At 52.9% G+C, this 20,699-nt stretch overlaps 1 protein-coding gene across 3 annotated transcripts in view; it reads left to right on the forward strand.

The window, feature by feature from the left end:
• Nucleotides 1-20,699, forward strand: part of GSN (gelsolin) — a 56,571-nt gene that overhangs the window by 13,906 nt on the left and 21,966 nt on the right. Inside the window, exons 1-3 of one of the 3 annotated variants that reach the window (XM_022578851.2) lie at nucleotides 14,906-15,060; nucleotides 16,558-16,762; nucleotides 17,700-17,854. In XM_022578851.2, coding sequence (XP_022434559.1) covers nucleotides 14,953-15,060; nucleotides 16,558-16,762; nucleotides 17,700-17,854 — 468 coding nt within the window. In that variant the 5' untranslated portion in view covers nucleotides 14,906-14,952. Of the gene's footprint in view, nucleotides 1-14,905; nucleotides 15,061-15,144; nucleotides 15,184-16,557; nucleotides 16,763-17,699; nucleotides 17,855-20,699 lie in introns of those variants that run through there. The other 2 variants (XM_022578852.2, XM_022578854.2) reach the window with 2 other exon arrangements.

Below are 20,699 nucleotides of genomic sequence, written 5' to 3' on the forward strand. Positions count from 1 at the left end.
GACCAGCGTTATGGGAGCATATGGGATTGGGTGGGTGTGATGGGATCTTGTCTGGACAGATGAGGGAGGCCTTCCTGAAAACCCTCAGACCTGAAGAAGAAGTAGAAGGTGGCTGAGTGGGTAGGGACAGAGCCCCAGGCAGAGGGAACAGCATGAGTGTGGCCTTGAGGAACTGAAAGAAGGGAGCACGACGAGAGAAGGGCCTGGAGACCAGGCAACACCTTGGTCGTGTGGACCCTTGGGGACCTTGGTTAGGGTTTGGACTTTTTCCTAGACCCCTGGGGAACCACTGGAAGTTTTAAAGTAGGGGAGAGGTTTGCCCCGATTTCGTTATTAGAACGCTTGAAAGAGAGTCACAAGCCCCACCCTGATGAGCCCCGAGGCTGTAATTTCTGGCTCTTCCACACTGTGGCATCCTGACGCTGTTCCTCAGTAGAAGGCTTGGTGTTGGGTAGCCCTGAAATTTGTACTGTGCAGCATTCTCTGGGCTCCTTGCAGTTTTTTTCATTGCTGAAGTTCTGCACTGGGGAGAGGAGGTGAATCAGACCCTGTCCTGCCCTGGGAGATCCAGACTTGCGGTGGCTGACGCCTGGGGCCCTGGGAGCCACAGAGGGTTTCCCCCTGAGTCAGGCGCTAGGCTGAGAGGATGGGCATTCCGGGCAAGGGAGGTGCCCGTGCAAAGGCTTGGCCCCCTGGTGGAACCTCTGTGCTTGGGGACTAGTGAGCAGAGTGGCTAAAGCAGGAGGGTGGGGTTGAGGTGGGGAGACTGGGAGAGCGCGCATGGGAGAGGCTTTGAACGCAGGGTCCTGATCCTCTGGGTGTCAGGGAGCCGTGGCAGGTCTTGAGCTGAGGAGTGGCTTGAGCAATGGGATCTGAGAACAATCAGTTGTTGGTGGGAGGCAGAGGGGAGGGCGGATTGAAGAGGCAACACTGTGAACTGGTTGGAGAGAATGAGTATCACTGGGTGAAGCCTTGTCAGTCCCACCCACCTACACACACACAGTAAAATGCTCTGTGCCTCTTTCTGTTCTGTGTCCTGTTGGGTCATTCCCCCATTGGCTGGCCCTCCTGAGCTGGGGTTTGGTTACACCCTGGGCTCCAGAGGCAAGCAGGTCTGAGCATCACTCTGGCTCTGACTTGCTATGTGCCCCTTGACATGTCCTTTAACCCCTTTCAGCCTCAGTTTCCTCATCTGTGAAATGGGGGTGATATTAGGGTTGTTGAGGATTAATGATGGGGAAGTAAAGTCCTAAGCATATGCCTGGTACCTAGTGGTGGCTTGGTTATCTTTATTTCCCTGTTGGTTGGTGATGGCTCAGTCCTTGTCATGATCTGCCCCTTTGGGAGGCCTCCTCTGTGGCCATAAATCTGTAATGTGAACTGGAAACAAGGTGTCCCCAGAAGCCCTGAAGGGAGCCTATAGTGGGATGCCGAGTGGTTTGGAAATGCCTTTACACTTCCCCCACGGGGGTGTGGCACAGGGCTGGGCTCCAAGAGCTGGACCAGGTCTTAGCTGTCTTTTAGCACCAGCACTCAGCACAAGACTGGCCTATCATGGTTCTCATAAATACTAAACAACAAAAAAAAAAATTTTAATGAAAAAAAAGTCGTAGACCTCAGGCATCAATCTACCAGCACCTTCATCTTATGACTGAGGAATCTGGGGCCCAGAGAGGGATAATGACTCCTCCAAGGTCACCCAGCCCTTCAGCGGCAGGGCTTGGGCCTGTCTCAAGTATTTATTGCAATTCTAATTTTTAAAATACTGACAGGACTTCCCTGGTGGCGCAGTGGTTGAGAATCTGCCTGCTAATGCAGGGGACACGGGTTCGAGCCCTGGTCTGGGAATATCCCACATTCCGCGGAGCAACTAGGCCCGTGAGCCACAACTACTGAGCCTGCGCATCTGGAGCCTGTGCTCCGCAACAAGAGAGGCCACGACAGTGAGAGGCCCGCGCACCGCGATGAAGAGTGGCCCCCGCTTGCCACAACTAGAAAAAGCCCTCGCACAGAAACGAAGACCCAACACAGCCAAAAATAAAAAAAAAAATTAATTAAAAGAAGGCTCAACATTAAAAAAAAAAAAATACTGACAATTTCAAAGTTCCCAAGTAGACTGGGAAAGGGGTAACAGTGTCCCCTAGACAATTCTGGGGAGCATCCTGGCTAGAAGGGCCCCAAAGATATGAAGTGCAACCTCCCAGTTTACATTTGGGGAGACTGAGGCCCAGGGAGAGGTAGTGACTTGCTCAGGGTCCCCAGAGAGCGGAAAGCAGAGAAGCAGCCACAAGGCCCACTTCCAATAGCCTGCAGTAGGTGGGTGGGCTCTTCCCCCCAGCCCACTGCCTCGTGTTTAAGAAAGTGAATTAGAGCATGAACAGTAGTGTCCTGAGGAAGTTTTGGGTTTTAACTGTGTCAAGGCGAAGGAGCATTTCTGGAACTGTGTGCCTGTGGAGTTGGGCCTGGCACAGCTATTTCAGACTAAGCCACAGGGCCCTATTTATAGGCCGATGTGATTAGATTGATGTGGTCAGGAGAGGCCCGCCTGTCCTCTGCCCAGCACAGCTATGGTGGAGGAAGAGGCCCTCAGGGGCGACTCTGACCCATGGGTGAGTAGCAGGGGATCTAGGGTCGTCCCCAAGGCCTGCTTGGAAGAGGAGCTCCAGGGAGGCCTCAGGGGAAGCCCCAGCCCTGACTCCCAGTTCATCCGCCAGCCAGGCCCTCTGCAGAGATGAAACCAGCTCCGAGCCTATTCTCTCCGGGCTTAAAAAATCCTCCACTGCCTCAGATCATGCCAGGACCCCTAGCAGTCAGGCCACTCCGGTGTTTACCCACCAGGTCTTAACCCCAGGCATGCCTCTTCAGTGTCATTTTCCAGTGGGGGTACACCTCCGAGCTTTTGCTTTTGCTGTTCCCTCCGCCTGGCATGCTGTTTCCCTGTTCCCCAAAGACAAACCTCCATTCATCCTTCAAGGCCCTGCTCAAGTGCTCCTTTGTGGTTCATCAGGCCCTGGGTGCTTCCTGCCTTGTGTTCCTGCTGCCTAGAGCCATTTGGGTGAATACCCAAGTTCATGTGTGTGCCCCACTGGGCCGGGGAGTCCTGAGGCAGGACCTGACACAGGGAAGAAAGGAGAAAAGCATGTGTGGTTGAGCCCCTACTGGGCCATTGACCTTACACGGTTTATGAGACAAGATCAGCATGCCACGCTACGCAGTAGGTATTTTTAAAAGAAGTGAGAGTAGCACTTTGGAGTCAGATAGCCCTGGGTTTGGACTCTGCTCTGTATTTCCTAACTGTGTAACTTTGGGCTGAACCTTTCTGGGTCTCAGTTTCCCCATCTGTAAAATGGGCATGATGCTAGCCGTGAGTTTTGGGGAAGCATTGTCAGCAAGACAAAACTGAGAAGGACTTTTCATGTGCCTGGCCCACATTGAGCTTCTATGTGCAGTAGCAGGTGTTATTTACTCAGGGGAAACTGAGGTCGGAGCAGGGAAGCGCCTTCTCTAGGGCTCAGTGGTGGAGAGGAAAGACCAAGTCTTGGGGTCCCAGCTTCCAACTCCACCCTGTATTCTCCTCCCCTTCCTCTTTTAACCCCCTGGGCCTATTCTGTTCCCCAGATCAGGGGAAGCTTTGTTTGGGGATTGTTTTTCCTAAGAAGTTTCTTCTCTGGTGCCCCTGGATGACTCAGAGCCCTGAGTCACCAGGAGGCTGAGGGCCAGGGAGGAGTGGGGTGGGAGGAGGAGTGAAGGAGAGAAGGAACCAGGAAGCGGCCCCAATTCCAGCCCAGGCCCTCCTTCTGCTTGATGGACTAGATCTGGCAAGTCCCCAGTGCTGCCTGGCCTCAGTTTCCCCAAGTGCGAGAGATGTTGGGCTTTGATGAGCGTTTCCCAGTCCAGGTTGAGCCTCATAACCCCAAGTTCCCAGGCCCCACCCCGAGCTATAGACAGACGCTGGGCGTGGGGTTTTCAGGAGCTCCCCAGGTAACTCTGCTGCACACCTGGTCTGCAGAGGTGTTTGGGAACCATGCGGCTCATGGCTGCTTTCCCCTGGGCCTCAGAGGGGCTGCTCAGCCTCTGCTTGACTGTCAGCACTAACTCACGGAGAGCACTTTTCTTGCTGAATGCCTTGGCGGAATGGTGCCCGGGAAGCGCATGGGCTTTAAAAAACCAAAACCCAAACCAGCTTTATTGCAGTATAACTTACATAAATTGCTGGAGTAAGTTTACATATAATTTACATACATATACTTCACTGGCTTTAATTAATTCAGTAATTTTTAGTAAACTTACACGAGGGATGCCAGTGTCACCACACTCCAGTTTGAGAACATTTTTATCACCCCTCATCACCCCTACAAGGTGCCTGTGCCCGCTGGCCAGCAATCTGCACACCCACCTCCTAGCCCACCCCTAATCTACTTACTGTCTCTCTGGATGCCCAGACCTGTGTGCAACTCCCAGCTTCACCCTTTCTGGCTGTGTGACCTCCTGCAGGTTAGCGCCCCTCCCTGAGCCTTGGGTTTCTCTCCCGTAGGGGAGGAGGCAGAGCCTCCTTGTAGCTCTTTGGTTGAATTGGACTAAACGCGACAGAGTGTCTGATGCACAGTAGGGGCTGGGGCCGAGGGAGCCTGGTAGGCAGCACACAGGATGTGGCACAGGTACGCGGGCACAGTGGTAACAATACAGCAAACATCTGGTAGACTCACTGTGTCAGGCACTGGGCTAAGCCCTGTAATTGCTATATCTCCTTCAATCCCCACGACAAGGCTTCTTAGGTAAATGTCAATAGCATTTCCATTTTATAGCCAAAGAAACTGAGGCACTGAGAAGGGGAGTAACTTTTGCAAGGTCGTGTAGGTAACGGTTGATAGTACTAGGAGTCTGTCCCAGAGCCTTTCCTCCTTGACCTTCACACAACAGATGGGAATCATGGAGCAAGGGACACAGTGTGTGAACCCAGGGCAAGGTTTATGGCACACACTTCCAAGGGACAGGGCCTGCGACAGTGGACGTGGGATTCAAAAGATGATGGATAGCACAGATCTTCCTTAACTTAAAATGGGGTTACGTCCCAATAAGTTGAAAATATCTTAAGTCAAAATGCATTTAATACACCTAACCTACCTTGCCTTCACATGTCATAGCTTAGCCTAGCCTACCTTAAACGTGCTCAGAACACTTGCATTAGCCTACACTTGGGCAAAATCTAACACAAAGCCTACTTTATAATAAAATGTTGATTATCTCATGTAATTTGTTGAATACTGTACTGACGGTGAAAAAACAGAATGGTTGTCTGGGTGCAGAATCGTTATGAGTGTACCGGTTGTTTCCTCTGGTGATCGCGTGGCTGTCTGGGAGCGGCCGCAGCCCAGCATCACAACAGAGAATAGCACAGCATATCGCTAGCCCAGGAAAGATCAAAATTCAAAATTGAAAGCACTTTTTTTTTTAAGTCTTTATTGAATTTGTTACAATATTGCTTCTGTTTTATGTTTTGGTTTTTTGGCCACGAGGCATGTGGGATCTTAGCCCCCCTACCAGGTTTCTAGGGAATGTGTATTGCTTTTGCACAGTCGTAAAGTCCCCAAATCCTAAGTTGGACCATCACAAGTCGGGGCCGTCTATACAGAGTACATCACACAGCAGAAGTGACATGGTGCATGGTGTGTGATCCAAGGTGTAAGTGACATGGGACGCAGCACGTGGACTGTGCACCAGGGTACACAGGCAGGACAAGGTATGAGGAACACAGGGTCTGGTATGGGACACAGAGAACACGGTGTATGGGACGCTGGGCGTGGTTCAAAGTATATGACGCAAGAACAAGGTCCCCAGGGTATAGGGTTTGATGTACGGCCACGGGGCACAGAGGGTCCTTTTTTCATGTCAGTGCCTGTGGCCCCAGCATGTGGCAGCAGGGGCCAATTTTCTCCTCTCACAAAGGCCTGTCTGGTTTGTCTCCTCCTCTCTGCCTCTTTGGATGCCAAAGAGTGGGAGTGTCCCAGAGGACTGGAGCCCAGAGTACCCCCCCACCAGCTCAGACAGGGGTCAAGGCTTGGGGCCAAGTTCATGGCTCAGGAAGAGCCTGCCAGGCCCCCAAGTCCCCTCTGTCAGAAGCAGCTGTGAGCCCCTGTTGGCTGGGCCGGAGCCGGGTAATTTTCCTCTAAGCAGTCCTCCCTCCTGCTTCCCTCCCTGGCTGCCACTGCGGCTGTGAGCGCGTCTTAGTTGCAGGGCTTAAGGGAGAGAGAGCCCCTACGGCTGCTGGGGCAGAGGAGCCCATCCCCACCAGCTGCTGTCAGAGTGGGGGAAACGGAGGTGCATGTGCAGCGGGGAGGCTGTGGCTCCCGCGCTAGCATTGCCCAAGCCCTCCTGGCACCTGACGCTCACTCCCTTACCTTGTCTCATCTGCACAAGGTCTCCAATAGCCTGATGAGAAGACTGAAGCTCAGAGAGGCAAAGAGCTTGCCTGAGGTCATGCAGTCAGAGCCACAGCTGAGGCTAGACCCCCCCCCACCCGCTCTCCGGGAGGCAGGAAGTATAGAGCAAGAGGTGTCGCAGAGGGTGTCGGGGGGAAGGTGGAGGGGGTTGTCAGTGGGTGATGAGGCTGCAAGAGCGTGTAGGTACCAGATCCCAGAGGACCTTAAAAGCCAAGCTGAGGAGTCCTGACTTCTTTCAGTTTGCACTGGGGTCCGTAGAAGGGTCTTAAGCAGGGAATGATGTGACCCCTGTGGATAAAGGGAGAGTCGAAGGCACCGAGGAAGCTGGTGCAGTGGTTCCAGAGAAAAGATGGGAACCCTGAACCAGGACAGTGTCTGGGATGCGGGAGAGGGAAGTGAGTGTAAATGAGGCGTATGTGGGGTTGAGCGTCTCTGCTCTGGCCTCAGCCCTTGTGTATGGCCTGGTGGGATGACTCTGGAGTGTCCCAGAGGGTTCTGGAAGCCCTCAGAGGGCTTGATGAAGCGGGTCATTGGGCAGGTGCCTGGATGGAGGTGAGGCTGGGAGAACACCTGGGGAAAGGAGACAGCACCCGTTCCGGAGCCCTATCATGTGCTAGGCACTGTGCTTTGTGGACTGGATCTCATTGATTTCTTCCAGCTGGTTACAATTATTCAGTGAGCTGGGAAAGGAACAAAAGGGTTCCAGTACTATACCTCTGTCTGTGTTTAAGAGGGGAAAGTACGTTTTAAAAAGCCTTATTAAAATTAAAGGGATTAGTAAGGATAAAAAATATCTTTGAATCTCTGGTAGTTCTATTGTAGTTAAAAGTTTGAGATAAATTGCAGAGAATTTCTAATCATGCTATAGCATTTGGAGTTTTTCCATAACTGATTTTTACTAGTGTCAAGTTCCAGCAAGCCTGTGAGATAGTCTGGCTTTTCTATACCCAGGGACACAGGTTCAGAGAGGTTGAGTCACTTGCAGGGTCACCTAGGTAGTAAGAGACAGGGCTGGGATCGGGCAGTGACTCCAGAGCCCTTGTGCCTTGGGGTGGGAGGAGACCAGAGGAGAGGGGAGGGCATCATAACGAGGTTTGTGGATGGGGTGGGAGGCAAGGGGGGCTCTTGAAGTGCTGGCTTGAGGCCCCCTCCTAAGAAGCCTTCCTATCCTTGGCACCAGCCATCCCTCTAGGTCTCTGGGCCTTGGCTGGGACCCTTCAGTTCTACCCTGCTTTGGATGCAAGGATGCAGAGATAGAAGTCAAGGGTGGGTATGGGGGCCAGTGGACTGTTCGTTTCTGGGGCCTGGACACATGCCGGGGGCTTGCCTTTGGAACACTGCAGAAGGGCCATTGGCCCAAGTCCCCCTCGAGGTAGGGATCTGGGCTCTGTCCAAACTCAGCCTGGATATTATCTTGTCTTCCCTTGGATGGAAGGTTGTGTACCCCTCACCCTACTGGTCATTCTTGGTATCCCGAGCTCACCTAAGCTCTGCTCCTGGATTCTGCTCCTGTTCTCTCCTCTGTCCTGAACCTGCCCCCTTTGTGTTTCTTGGAAGTTCTGCCTGCAAGGTAAAAACTGACACCCAGAAGATGGGCTCCTGTTTACAGGAGGTCTTGGCTGTCACTGGCTGTGCAAAGCTTGGGGACAGAGAAAGGCTTCACTTGGAGCCTGCAGCAGGAGGGATATGTCACCGTCTTCTGAGGTCCTGTCATTATTGCTCCCATCATGGTGATTATTGGCCTAGGGAGCTGGGTCCTGCTGAAGGATGAACTTGATTCCCAGACAGACAGTGGGGGACCTTGACCAGATGCTCAAACATTGTTTGCCTTTTGCTGTTTCTTTCAGAATCTTAAAGTCCCAGGGCCTGAAGTGTCCTTAGAAATGGGCTGGTTTGCTCATCATCTGAGTCCCCTTGGCTGGGTCACCACTGGGCCACTCATTATCTCTCTGGAAGAGGGGGAAGGAAACCGGCATTTTTGAACTGTCTTATGCCAGGCATGGTCCTAGGATCGTCCACATTTATGGTCTCATTCAGTGCTCTCCACTCACCTTTGAGAAAAACATTTTAACCCCGATTTTATACATAAGGAACTTGAGTGTCAGAGAGAGTGAGAGAGAGATTGGGAGAGAGAGAGAGAGAGAGAGAGAGAGAGAGATGCTTCCTAGCCCCCAGCAAACGACCACCACAGCTTCCTCTATGTGTGCGTACGCTAGGCCAAGCACAGTGCTAAGCCCCAAACGTGTTTTTACCTTACAACATTCTCACAGCAACTCTGGGAAGAAGCAGTTCTAATCCCCATTTTACAGATGAGGAAATTGAGGCTCAGAGAGCAGAAGCCACAGAGCGAAAAGTGGTAGGTCGGGATTTATACACAGCTTTTCCTGTTGGGAGCTCTTTCCACAATCATGCACATTGTTTTTCTCTCTGTTGGAAAGCCTTTCCTCTGTGGAGCAGGGAGCTGCCTCCTGTGGCCTTTGTTGCTTCTGGCTCTTGTTTGGGCCCCGTAGGCCCTGCTGCCCCAGGAGGCTGGCGGGCGGAGACTGTGTTCCCATCTTCTACTGGTCCTGCACCGCAGTGCCCGTAGTTGGGCCTCACTGTCCTGCTGCTGATTTGTGTTTGTGCCTGGACTCCCCTATCGGTGGGCTGTGGGGTGCCAGAGGGGCTAGGATACAGCTGTTTGCAGCTCCAGCTGCTGGCCTGCCAAGCCTCCCAGGGCCACTGCCTCCCCAGAGAAGGGGACACCGACTTTAAAGTGGACCCTGGCAGGGAGGGCACTGACTCACACCCATGGCCAGATCTGGCTGCTTCCAGGGCACAGGCTCAGGAAGTGGCGGGGTTAGTCCCTCTCTGAATGTCCGGCCCTGGCTCTCAGCACTAGGTGGGGTTGCCTCCGAAGCTGGGAAAGAGCCAGTGGCTTTGGTCCCAGGGATAGTCAGCCTCTTGGAGTCCCACTGGTCATCTCCCCGCCAGCTGTCCACACCCAGGGTAGACTGGGCCACGGCAGAGGTCCAGCTGGCCCTTACAGGGCGCCTTGTCATGTCATGGGCTCAGGCCTTACCTCTGGCCCAGGAATGGAGACCTGGGTTCTAGGTCTGCTCTGCCAGGTACTTGCTATGTGATTCTCAGAAGTTACACTCTTGTTCTTCGTGTCATAGTCTACAAAGAGAGGATGGACTAGTGAGCGTTGCTACAGATAAGTCCTACTCTGTGCAATGCACTCCAACAGTCTCGCTCCTGAGCTCCCAACTGTCCTGCAACTGGGCACTACTATCCCTTTTTACAGATGAGTGACCCAACGCTCAGAGAGGGAAAGCAACTTGCTCCAGGTTCCACAGCCCAGACCTGAACTCAAGAATCTTCTGTGAAGTCTGTAACCTTTCTCCAGCACCACCACACTGCTCTCACGTGGCCCGTGCTGAACAGAGGCCTCTGTGCAAAGAAACGAGTTCAAAAAATGGGCACTAACTTTTGGGAAGCTTCTACTGTGTGTCGGGCCCTGGGCCTCCTCACTGCTCTGTGAGCTGGGTATCATTCTCCCCATTTTATAGATAAGGAAACTGAGGCCCTGATCACAGGAGCTGAGTCTCCCAGATTCTAAAACGTGTTCTTTCAAGTCCCCAGGACTCCCCAGACCTCACAGAGGCCCTGTCCGCTTTCACTGGGTTTCATAACTGCCTTCTCTGTTTACTGCCTGTTGTCCCATTTAGCAAAACCAGAGGGGTGGGTATTCCCAGGAGGACCCAGAGCCCAGCAGTGACCCAGAAAGCAAGCAATCTCTGAGAGAGGACTTTCCATGAGTAGCCGGCTGCCTGGGAATCGAGAACAACAGTGTTTGGGGTGAAGAAAAAAGAACAGGGTGGTGTCTTCCAGGGCCAGCCAAGGCCTTTTGTACATCGAGGCCGGGGGCGGAGGGTGAGGCTGCCTGCTCCCATCTCTGGTAGCTGCCTTGGGAGGTCCAGGGAGACACGGAGGCTAGCCTAAGGTCACAGAGGAGCAGGGCCGGAGCTGGTGATGGAGGTCCTGGATCCAACTACAGGGGAGAGATGTGGGCTGATGCTGAAAACCACCTACAGTGTGTAGCACTAGGCGGGAGCCTGGAACACCTAAGATCAGAGGTCAAGGGGATCTCTGAGGTCCAGAGAAGGGCAGGGACTAGGGCGTACTCACATAGTGAGTGGTGGCAGAGCCGGGCTGCCTCTCAAGTACAGGAGACCGTGCCTGACCTGTGTGCCCATGAGTGGCACAGACTGTAGGTACCACAGTCCATCTTCCACCCAGTGGCTGCAGCCTGGGGACCTTCCTAGGACAAGCCTCTGTCCTGGGTGCTCACAGGTGCAGGTGCAGGGCTGGAGGGCTGCGACCTCTTCAGCCTGGGACGCGTGGTAGGGACGGCCACCCCATGGAGTTTGGGCTGCCAGGCTTGGCTTGGGCTTGACTGAGTCAGTGCCTGCAACCCTTTACCTGTAAACAGTACTGTTTCTCCCTTCCTGCCCAGGTGGGATGGTGCTGGGAGGCCCTGCTTGATCCCCAGATAGAGCTTGGGCACTGGAGCCAGCCAGTCTTGTGTTTGAATCTCAGCAGTGCCTCCTTCTAGCTGAATGACCCCAAGCAAGTGACTGAAACTCCCTGAATCTCTGTTTCCTGGTCTATAAAATGAGAAATTTAATACCTCTTTCCCCTGGTTGCTGTGAGGAGACTCAGTATCAGACACCGCCCATCCCTTCCTCCCTCTCTTCTCCCAGAGATGTCTGGATCCAGAGGTGAGGTGGCATGCTGCCATCGGTGACCACCGTGCCCCCTTGTGTAGTTCAGGGGCCCTTCACCGTCTCATTCAGAAGGACCTGTAGAGGCAACCTGGACCAGTGCTCCCATTTTACAGATGGAAACCCTGAGGCTTAGAGACGTGTCGGTTCTGGATATGGTTGTAGAGCCAGTATCTGGGAGTGCTGGGCTAGGAATGAGGCTTAGAGTCAGAGCATCAGGGCCTACCCCATCTTTTGGGTATCTGGACCTTGAGGCCCAGATAGGGACAGTGATTTGCCCAAAGTCACCCAGGAAGTCAGTGGCAGAGGGAAGCCTAGCACTGGGTGGGGACTCTTCCTTTCTACCTAGAAGTTTTTCTTTTGCATTTAAGTCCCCCCACTGGCCCCTGCCCCCACCCTCGCCCTGAACTCATCCTCTTCCAGGCAGGGAGCAGCATAAGACCATGTCCCCATCACAGTCTCCACACATCACTGCCCTGTAGTGAGAGTTTCTAGGCCATGGGCTCCCCGAGGGCAGGAGCCAGGGCCTGTTCACCAGGTCTCTAGCGCTGAGGACCCAGGCTCCAGAGCTATGTGACAGGCAAAGCTGCAGGGCCTTTGTGATCATTAACCAGGGGCCAGTGACCCTGGGCTAGTGGTCAGTGACCCCTGGCACTAAGGCCAAGCCACAGCAGCCCTCTGTTAATCACCAACTGAGCAGAAAGGACTGCTCAGCTGGGCCAGATGCCGACTCAGGTTCATTCGGGGGACAGGGATGACAAGGAAATTTCTTCTTCCTGCTTGTTTGGATTTTCCAAATTGTCTAATGAGCAGGTATCATTCTCTATTTTAAAGGTATTATTTCTAGATCAGTCTTTTTTTTTCTTTTTTCTCAGCCATGCCACATACAGGATCTTGGTTCCCTGACCAGGGATGGAATCCGTGCCCCCTGCAGTGGAAGCGCAGAGTCTTAACCACTGGACTACTGGGGAAGCCCCCGTAGATCAGTCTTTTATAAAAAAAAAAAACCCAAAAAACCAAAAAAAGCTTCATTGGATAAATACTTGTAAATAGTTTCAATCCCTATAGCACATAAAAAAAATTTTTCACACGAGTATATTGAGGTATAATTTAGATACCGTAACAATTCACCCATTGTAAGCAGACGGGACTGTGATTTTTAGTACATTTTTCAGTTGTGTAATCACCACCATAATCCAGAGTTAGAATGTTTTCATCGCCCTAAAATGTTCCCTTGTGCCAATTGCAACGACGTGGGTGCTTAACCCCAACCTCTTATCCCTTTCAAACAAACTGGCTTGACAGTTTGGTGTTTACCCTCCTCGATTTTTTTAAGGATGTATAGAAAAACAGACACCCTTATAAAACAGAGGAGAGGAGTCACATTATAGTTATTGTACAATTTGCTTTTTGCACTTGGAGATCTCTCCGTGCTTATTGAGCACCTACTATGTGCCAGGGACGGTCCGCACTAGCTTATTCTTTTTTCACAGCTGCAGAGTGGTCTATTGTATGGCGGCTCCATAATTTGTTTAACCGGGACACTTGGGTCCTTTCCAGTTTTCTTCAAACAATGCTTCAGTGAACATCCTTGCATGTATATTTCCACGTTCCTCTGCAAGTGATACTGAAGGAAATGGCACTGTTGTTGCATTACGTGTTTCGAATTTGTGGTCATAAATTGCCCTCTAGAGAGGGGAGACTGGTTTATACTTCCATCAAGAACATATGAGAACTGTGGGGTTTTTATAACCCTCGAAATGCCTAAGGAGAGGGAAGAGCTCTCTGAATTTAGGCCAGAGCTGATCCACTGCAGGCTCTACAGGCCCAGGACTAGACATAGGGCTTCAAGAACTCGGGCATCTCTCTGTGGTTCCCCACAGACACTGGGATAAAATTCAGACTCTTCAGTGTGACACACAGGCCCCTGTGACCCCCGCCACCCTCTCCAGCCTCATCTCTTCTTGCTCCTGTGTTTGAGACAGGACCCCTCCTTAGTCACTGCATGTGGCCTGTATTTGCCCTTTGCCCATGCTGTTCCCTCCTCAGAATGCCTCTTCTTCTCAACCTCCCTCCTCCCTGTCCTTCAAGGCCCAGGTCACAAGTCCCTTTGTCCATGAAGCTTTCTTCTAATCCCTGCAGTCTGATTTGTCTTCTCCGTGTGTGTGTTCATTTAGCCCTTTATCTGACCCACAGTCCATCTTAAATGGGAGGAAGTTGTGTGTGATGGAAGGCAAACTTCAGCCTGATTAGATAGAAACTGGGCTCCAGGAGGAGCTGGTGCGGATGACTAAAGCTCGTGGGGAAGGGGGATGGGAACTCCCATTTACTAATTGTCAGACCAGGCCATTTTCACACAGAGAGACTGGTTTAATTCTCAGCAACCACTTTATACCCATTTACTAGATGAGAAGACTGAGGCAGAGAAGAAGAAAGTAACTTACACACAGTGGAGGTGGGAATCAAACCCAGGCCTCCAGCTTCTGCATTCTCTTCCCTGTCATTGCATTCCCTGTTATTGGGAAAGGAGGAGATTTGGGATGCAAAGGGAACTTGGAAATAGAGAAGCTGGGTCCAGCAGAGTAGTGAGAGGGAGAAGAGAGGGGCTGGAGAAGGTGGGAAGCAGGCCTGGGTGAATTCGAATAGCACTTCTAACCCAGTGACTGACTGTAAGCCTCCAGTGGGAGAGTGAGAGATGGGAAGGGAGCCTGGGAGAAGGGCAAGAGGCTTGAATCCTTGACTTCCCCAGGGAGAGCCAATAGGACCTAAAACTGAAAAAAACAAGAATAAAACCAAAACTAACACCCCCCCCCAAAAAAGAAAAAAACCCAAACAACAAGGGCTTGTTATTTAAGACATGAAGCCAAACACTGAAATCAGCTGAAGGAGGAAGATAGAAGTGGTTGGTTGCCCCAAGGTGTAAGTGGGGTTGAGAGGCAAAACTTTGCATAAATAACGTGACTTTAAGTTTTTATCAAAACAACCTTTTACAAAGTAAAAACTTTTTTAAAAGGAAGGAAAGACGGGCAGTCTTGAGTAAAATAGAACCTGCAATCCAAGAAGTTGAGAGATCTGCCTGCCCTTCTCTGTCTGGCTTGTTCAGGGGTCCAGTGAAGGTCAGCCCCCTGGACTGTGTCCTCAGCTGGTGACAGCCACATGCCGCCTAAGTGGGTCGTCCACTCAGAGCACCTGGAGTGAAATCTTGGCTTTCATTTCCTAGTAGTGTGCAAATTGCTTGACCTTTCTGCACTCAGTTTTCCCCTCTTTAAAATGGGGCTGTCGATGGTACCCAGTCTGTAAAGGATGTTAGGATGTGTCAGTTTTCATATGAAGTGGAAAACCTTCAATAAATATTAGTTCATGGTATTTGTTGCTGGAGACGTTAGGGGTGGAGAGGGGAGGGTTCTTGCATGGATCACACAGGAGGCTAAGATGGGTGAACTCCCTGCCATTCTTACGTGTGCCCATTTAGTGTGCACTGAGTTAGTGCCTGCTGCTTGGTCTCCACCCCTGACCTGCGGTGAAGGGGTGGCCACGCCCAGTTGGATCTGTCCGGGTGGGAACCCCGAGGTCTCTAAAATCCAGGCCAGATCCCCGCCCTTCCCAGGCCCGCGGGGGCCCAGCCCTGCCGCACGCCCTCCCTACGGGGCGGTCCCCAGCTTGGGCGGGATGGGCGGGCGGCTACTTAAGGTCTGCGACTGGGGAGGCAGAGGCTGCCGCCCAGGTCTTCTGCCGCCGTCGCTGCCATGGCTCCGCACCGCTCCGCGCTACTGGGCGCGCTGGTCCTGGCGCTGTGCGCGCTGTCGCCGCCGGCCCGCGCCGCCACCGCGTCGCGGGGGGTGACCCAGGCGCGGGTGAGTGCCCGGGGGGCCCCGGGGGGCTCCCGGAGTAACTCTCTATTGTAAGTTCTTGCAGATACAGCGCTAGGAAAAGGGGAGTATTTCAGGTCTAGAATGGAAAAACTGTTTTGTTGCTTTGTAAGTATCTCTTGCTGCTTCCGGGGCTCCGGTGGATGGGGGTGGGAGCCTCAGGGCCCTGGCTGTTTCCCTCCCTAGAGGCTAACCTCACCTTGGCCGGATTTCTTTTTCCCTCGGTGCTACCTTCTGATTTCGTACCCATCTCTGCCCCCAGATTTCTCCTCTTCCTTGCCTGATTTCTCCTTCCCTCTGCCTCATTTCTCTCCTTCCCTCTTCTGATTTCTTCTTCCATTTCAGATTCCTCTTTCTCATCTAATTTCTCTCTGCCTCTTCAATATTTTCCCCCTCTTCCCTGTACGATCTCACCTCCGCCTGCTTACCGTCCTTCCTGTTATTTATTCTCGCCTCTCTGGTACCTCCTCTGCCCTGTCTGGTTTCTCCTCACTCCTGCTGTCCTTTTGTGTTCTCCGTCCCTCTGCCTGAGTTCTCCCATCTGTTTTTTTGACTTCTTCCACCAGATCCGGCCCGAGGTGACCTGCGCCTGCTGATTTCCACCCTCTGACTCCAAGCTAACCATCCCACTCTGCTCCATGTCTAGCCCCAGTGCATGTCTGACGGCCTTCCCCCATCCTTGACCACCTCATCTCCAACAGGCTCCTGCAGACCCCGGCTGCATCCTCTCGCCTTTTCCAAGAAATGGAATTTGGGGGGGTGGGGTTTTGGGGGCAGGAGGGAGGAGGCAGACAGCGCAGGAGGCCACTTGGGCTCAGTCATCTAGGCCCTTCTTGGAGGTGTGGACATGGACATGGTTGGGCCATGGGAAATCTTCCCACTTCCAAAGAGCAAAAGCAGACAGGCTGTGTGACCTTAGGCTAGTCCCCTTCCCCTCTTGGGGCCTCAATTTTCCTGTCTGCAGGATGGAGTTGGATAATGAACTCTCCGAGGACCCTTCTAGTTCTGAGGACCACTGAGGATGCTGGAAGGGAAAAAGCTGAGCCCCTGGCGACCCCCAGATTTACCATTGCCATCTGAGGGGTCTCCCCACGGTCCCAAAACTCATGCTCTTAGAGCATGGGCCAATTCCTGCTCTGTCATTTCCTAGCTGGGGGTCCCCGTCTTCACCTCTCTGCGCCTCGGCTGTTGCATCTAATTGGCACTAAGAAAGGAAGAGAGAAGGGAGAGAGAGCCTTCTGTCCCCCCATCACCAGGGAGCTGAGGAGGGGAGACAGATGCTGGCCACGGACAGGGTTTGGAGCCTAAACTCTGCCCTGTTTGCTCACTCGTCGAGCAGGGGTCATAGAACGGGGTGGGGAGAGTCAGCGGCTCAAGTGAGATGCTCTTGGTGCTGGAAACCACCCTCCCTCGTGCCCCGGGGTGGGGTCTCTCCCCGCCGAGGCTCCTGCCCTCGCTCAGGCTCCTCCCCGTCTCTTGCAGCCCGGCAGCATGGTGGTGGAACACCCTGAGTTCCTCAAGGCGGGGAAGGAGCCCGGCCTGCAGATCTGGCGTGTGGAGAAGTTCGACCTGGTTCCCGTGCCCCGCAACCTTTACGGAGACTTCTTCACAGGCGACGCCTATGTCATCCTGAAGACGGTGAAGCTGAGGAGTGGGAACCTGCAGTACGACCTCCACTACTGGCTGGGTGAGCCTGGCCCCGCCCGAGCCCCCATCCCAACCCCTCTGCTGTAAAGCACAGACCTTTGAGGCATGGTCGCCAGGAAGTGCCCAAGGGAATTAAGTGACTATTGAGCATCAAGTGTGTGCCAGACCCTTGGTTACATGTTCCCAAGACTCTAGAGCCCACCTGCCCGAGTTCAGACCCCGGCTCTGCCCTTTGGCAAGATATTCAGTGTCTCTGTGACGTAGACCTGATGATTGCGCTAGACTACCTCATACGACTGTTGTGAGGGTTAAACAAGCCACTATGGCACACAGACTGGAGGTGACTTGGGGACCCTGGACCCCCTGCACAGCTCCAGTCACACTCCAGTTTGCCCTTCAGAGTCGGAGCCTGGAGCCCTGCCACAGCTCTGCTGTGTGACTCTGTGAGTCCTGCCCCCTCACTGTGCCTTGGTTTTCTGTTGTTTTTGTTTTGTTTTGTTTTGCGGTACGCGGGCCTCTCACTGTTGTGGCCTCTCCCGTTGCGGAGCACAGGCTCCGGACGCGCAGGCTCAGCGGCCACGGCTCACGGGCCCAGCCGCCCCGCGGCACGTGGGATCCTCCCGGACCGGGGCACGAACCCGCGTCCCCTGCGTCGGCAGGCGGACTCCCAACCACTGCGCCACCAGGGGAGGCCTGTGCCCTGGATTTCTGATGCGCCCTGGCCTGACTTCGTGCTCAGGAAGGTTGAGAGTGAGTGCAGGGGGAGGCGTCAGAGCTGGGAGGACTCTTAGAGACCTGGAGCCAGCCTCCCACCTCCCCCATTATACAGGTAGATTAACCGAAGCTCATAGGAGGCAGGGGCTTGCCCAGCTTCTACAGCCGGGCCAGGGCACTGCTGGGGGCTCCAGACTCCCCCTCCGTGGGAGGCTGGGGCCACTTTACAGAAGCCCGGCTCATGCTGCTCTGATGTCCCCCAGGCAATGAATGCAGCCAGGATGAGAGCGGGGCGGCTGCCATCTTCACCGTGCAGCTGGATGACTACCTGAACGGTCGGGCTGTGCAGCACCGTGAGGTCCAGGGCTTCGAGTCTGCCACCTTCCTTGGTTACTTCAAGCACGGCCTCAAGTACAAGGTGGGTGCCGGGCAGCAGGGACAGATGCACCAATGGCAGGGCTCACTCAGGTCCATCCATCATCTTTCAGTCTTGTTTGGTGATGTGGGCAGATGGGTCAGAGCTCAGCCTTTGGAGTTGGTTAGCTCTGGGTCCTTCCTAGTTGTGTGACCTTGGACAAATCACACTCTCTCTCTCTGAGCCTCTGGTTTCTTATTAAATTGAGAGAAGAAAATTCTCCATCACTTCACAGGGTGGTCTTCCTAGCCCCAGCTGTAAGGGGTGGGCCATGGGTGGGAACCTTGCTTTCCCGGGGCTTGAGCCTGCCAACAGAGGGGCCTATGTTAGGTATTTGAAACACATTTGATCACATTTCTCCTTCTGCTTGTTAGAATCCCCCTTGAACTTGAACTCTGAAGAGTCTGAGTCCCAGCCCCAAGCCAGGTAGGGCTGAGCAAAACCAAGCTGGAAGCCCCAAGAGGCTGTGCCGTATATTGTGTATGACGTCTGGGAAACCACTTGGCCTCCCTGAGCCTCCCTTTCCTCTTCTGTTACATGAGAACCAGTTGTACCTGCCCTTTGGGCCTGGGGAGAGGATTTGGTGAAGGCATAGCTGGGAAATGCCTTGCACAGAGCTTGGCACCTTGGAAGGGCTCCTGGAAAGCTGTAGTTTTACGAAGCTGGGGTTCTCTTTGGTCAGGATAAGGAGGGGATCATAAGCTTTGATGGTCTTAATGTCAGAGTTCAAATCTCTTATTTTAAGAGAGGGAGGGGCAACTGAGGCATAGAGAGGTTAAGCAACTGGTCCAGGGTCACACAGCAAGTCAGTCCCAGAGCCAGGACCAGAACCCAGATCTCCTGACTCCCAGCTTTTTCCCACTACACCAACCTGCTTCTCATGAGCAGGGTTCTAGGATAGGTATTAAGCCCCATCTGTGCTGCCGATGTGCTGTGTGACCTTAGAGAAGTCATCATCCATCTCTGGGCCTCCGGGTTGTCTGTGTTAGCAGGGTGGCCACGCTGTCTGCTCAGCTGACACATCAGGGATTAGGTGATGGAAAAGCTCTCATGAGACTGAGATAGCAGAGGGCAGGGTGTGTTGTGGGAACAGGGCCTCAGCCCTGCACTGGGTGGAGCAGGGTTGGATTCCCTGGAGCCTACCAGCACCCCTGTCAGCCACATCCACGCCCACAGTGCCTCCTGCGGAGCTGTCCAGTTCTACCTTCTTTCTACAGCCTCTTCTGGGGCCCTGGTACCGACGGAGGGAGGGGTGAGAAGCTTGGGACCCAGTCCCTGGACTTGGAGAAGGACCAGGCCTTTTTGCAGCTCCTGGAGCAGAAAGCGGAAAGGACACTCGATCAGGAGTCAGAGAGATTGGTTCAGGTCCCAAGCCCACCCCTCTCCCTGCTTGTGCCTCCTGGTGGGCGCTCTCACATATTTGTCATTCATTCAGCAAATAGTTATCAAGCCCCTTGAGCAACAGTGCCTGCTTTTTGTTGTTGCTCTCTGGACAGCAGTGACTTAACTTGTGGACAAGTTAAGCAGCTTACAGAGCTGGTAAGTGACAGAGCTGGGATTTAAACCCAGGTGTGAAGGGCCTCGCACAGAACGAGTTCAGAGTGGACATTTGAAGACTCCCTGGTCTCTGATCTTAGCTCAGATGGAGCCTAGGAATCTGCATGTTAGCAAGCCTCCTTCACCCTCCGGTGATTTTTCCAAGATGTTCTTGGACCATACTGTGAGGAATGCTCCAGGGGATGGGTTCCCAGCCCAAGCCTGGATTTGGGACTTCAGTCCTGAGAGGCCCTGGCTTTCGGTGGAAATGTGAGGTCCAAAGCCAGTCCTGTTTTCCACCTTCTGCAAGTCCTCCCGCCGCCCCTGCACTTGGCAGGCCCAGTTCAAGGTTCTCGGCCTGGCGCCCTCATCAATTATAGATTTCCAAGGAGCAGAGCTTGTTACGCAAGACTTGTTTCTGTGAAAGCCTGCTCCTGGAGCCAGTTCCGTCCTCGGGGTGTGAGAAGGGGCAGGGAGGGGACGAGAGCCGCTGGAAAGGGCTTTCACGGGGCCTGTGCTGTCCTGTTCTGTGACCTCTACATCTTTCAAGTCATTGCATTTGATCCCTCCTCCTCCTCCTGACTCCCAGACAGAACCCTAAAGACCCCACGGGGCTGCGTTATTTGAAAACCTTGGTTCAAGCAGAGTCTGGGGGTGGCCTGAGTCCTAGAAGCTCCCGGAACGCAATGGGAACTCACAGAATCACTTGAACCCTTCCTGTCCTCCCTCCTGTTTCTTAGATGAGGAACCCTGAGTTTAGAGGGTGGAGGGGACCAGCCCCAATCAGTAGGTTTTTCTTTGTTTTATAACATATTTTAAAATGTAGATCTTTATAGCTTTTAGCCTTCTTCAGACTACAAGTGTGATACAAGCTTATTGTAAAATGTCAAACGTAGAAATATGGCTTCTAGGAAGTAAAAGTTCCCCATGATTCTACTCGTGGAGATATACACCAAATGGTACATAATTTTTCTCTATATATACATGAACATATATGTTATTTATTTATTTTTTTAGCCGCACCGCGTGGCATGTGGAATCTTCCCCATGACCAGGGATCGAACCCATGCCCCCTGCAGTGGAAGTGCAGGGTCTTAACCACCGGACTGCCAGGGAAGTCCCTATATGAACGTATAGATGTGTATATTATATATAGATATAGAATCTATACATATATATGTATATATAGATATATCATCACTTTAATTTGGAAAGTGGCTTTTAAAACAATATCCTATTAAATTTTGTTTAAATAATTTGATGCCAATCTCTGCCCACCTAATGATTAGACCATAGAAAGCAACAATCAATC

This window comes from Delphinapterus leucas, chromosome 6 (genome assembly GCF_059928025.1).
Source record: "Delphinapterus leucas isolate spDelLeu-1000000601 "Yukka" chromosome 6, BTC_Dleu_Yukka2, whole genome shotgun sequence".
Taxonomy (NCBI): Eukaryota; Metazoa; Chordata; class Mammalia; order Artiodactyla; family Monodontidae; genus Delphinapterus; species Delphinapterus leucas.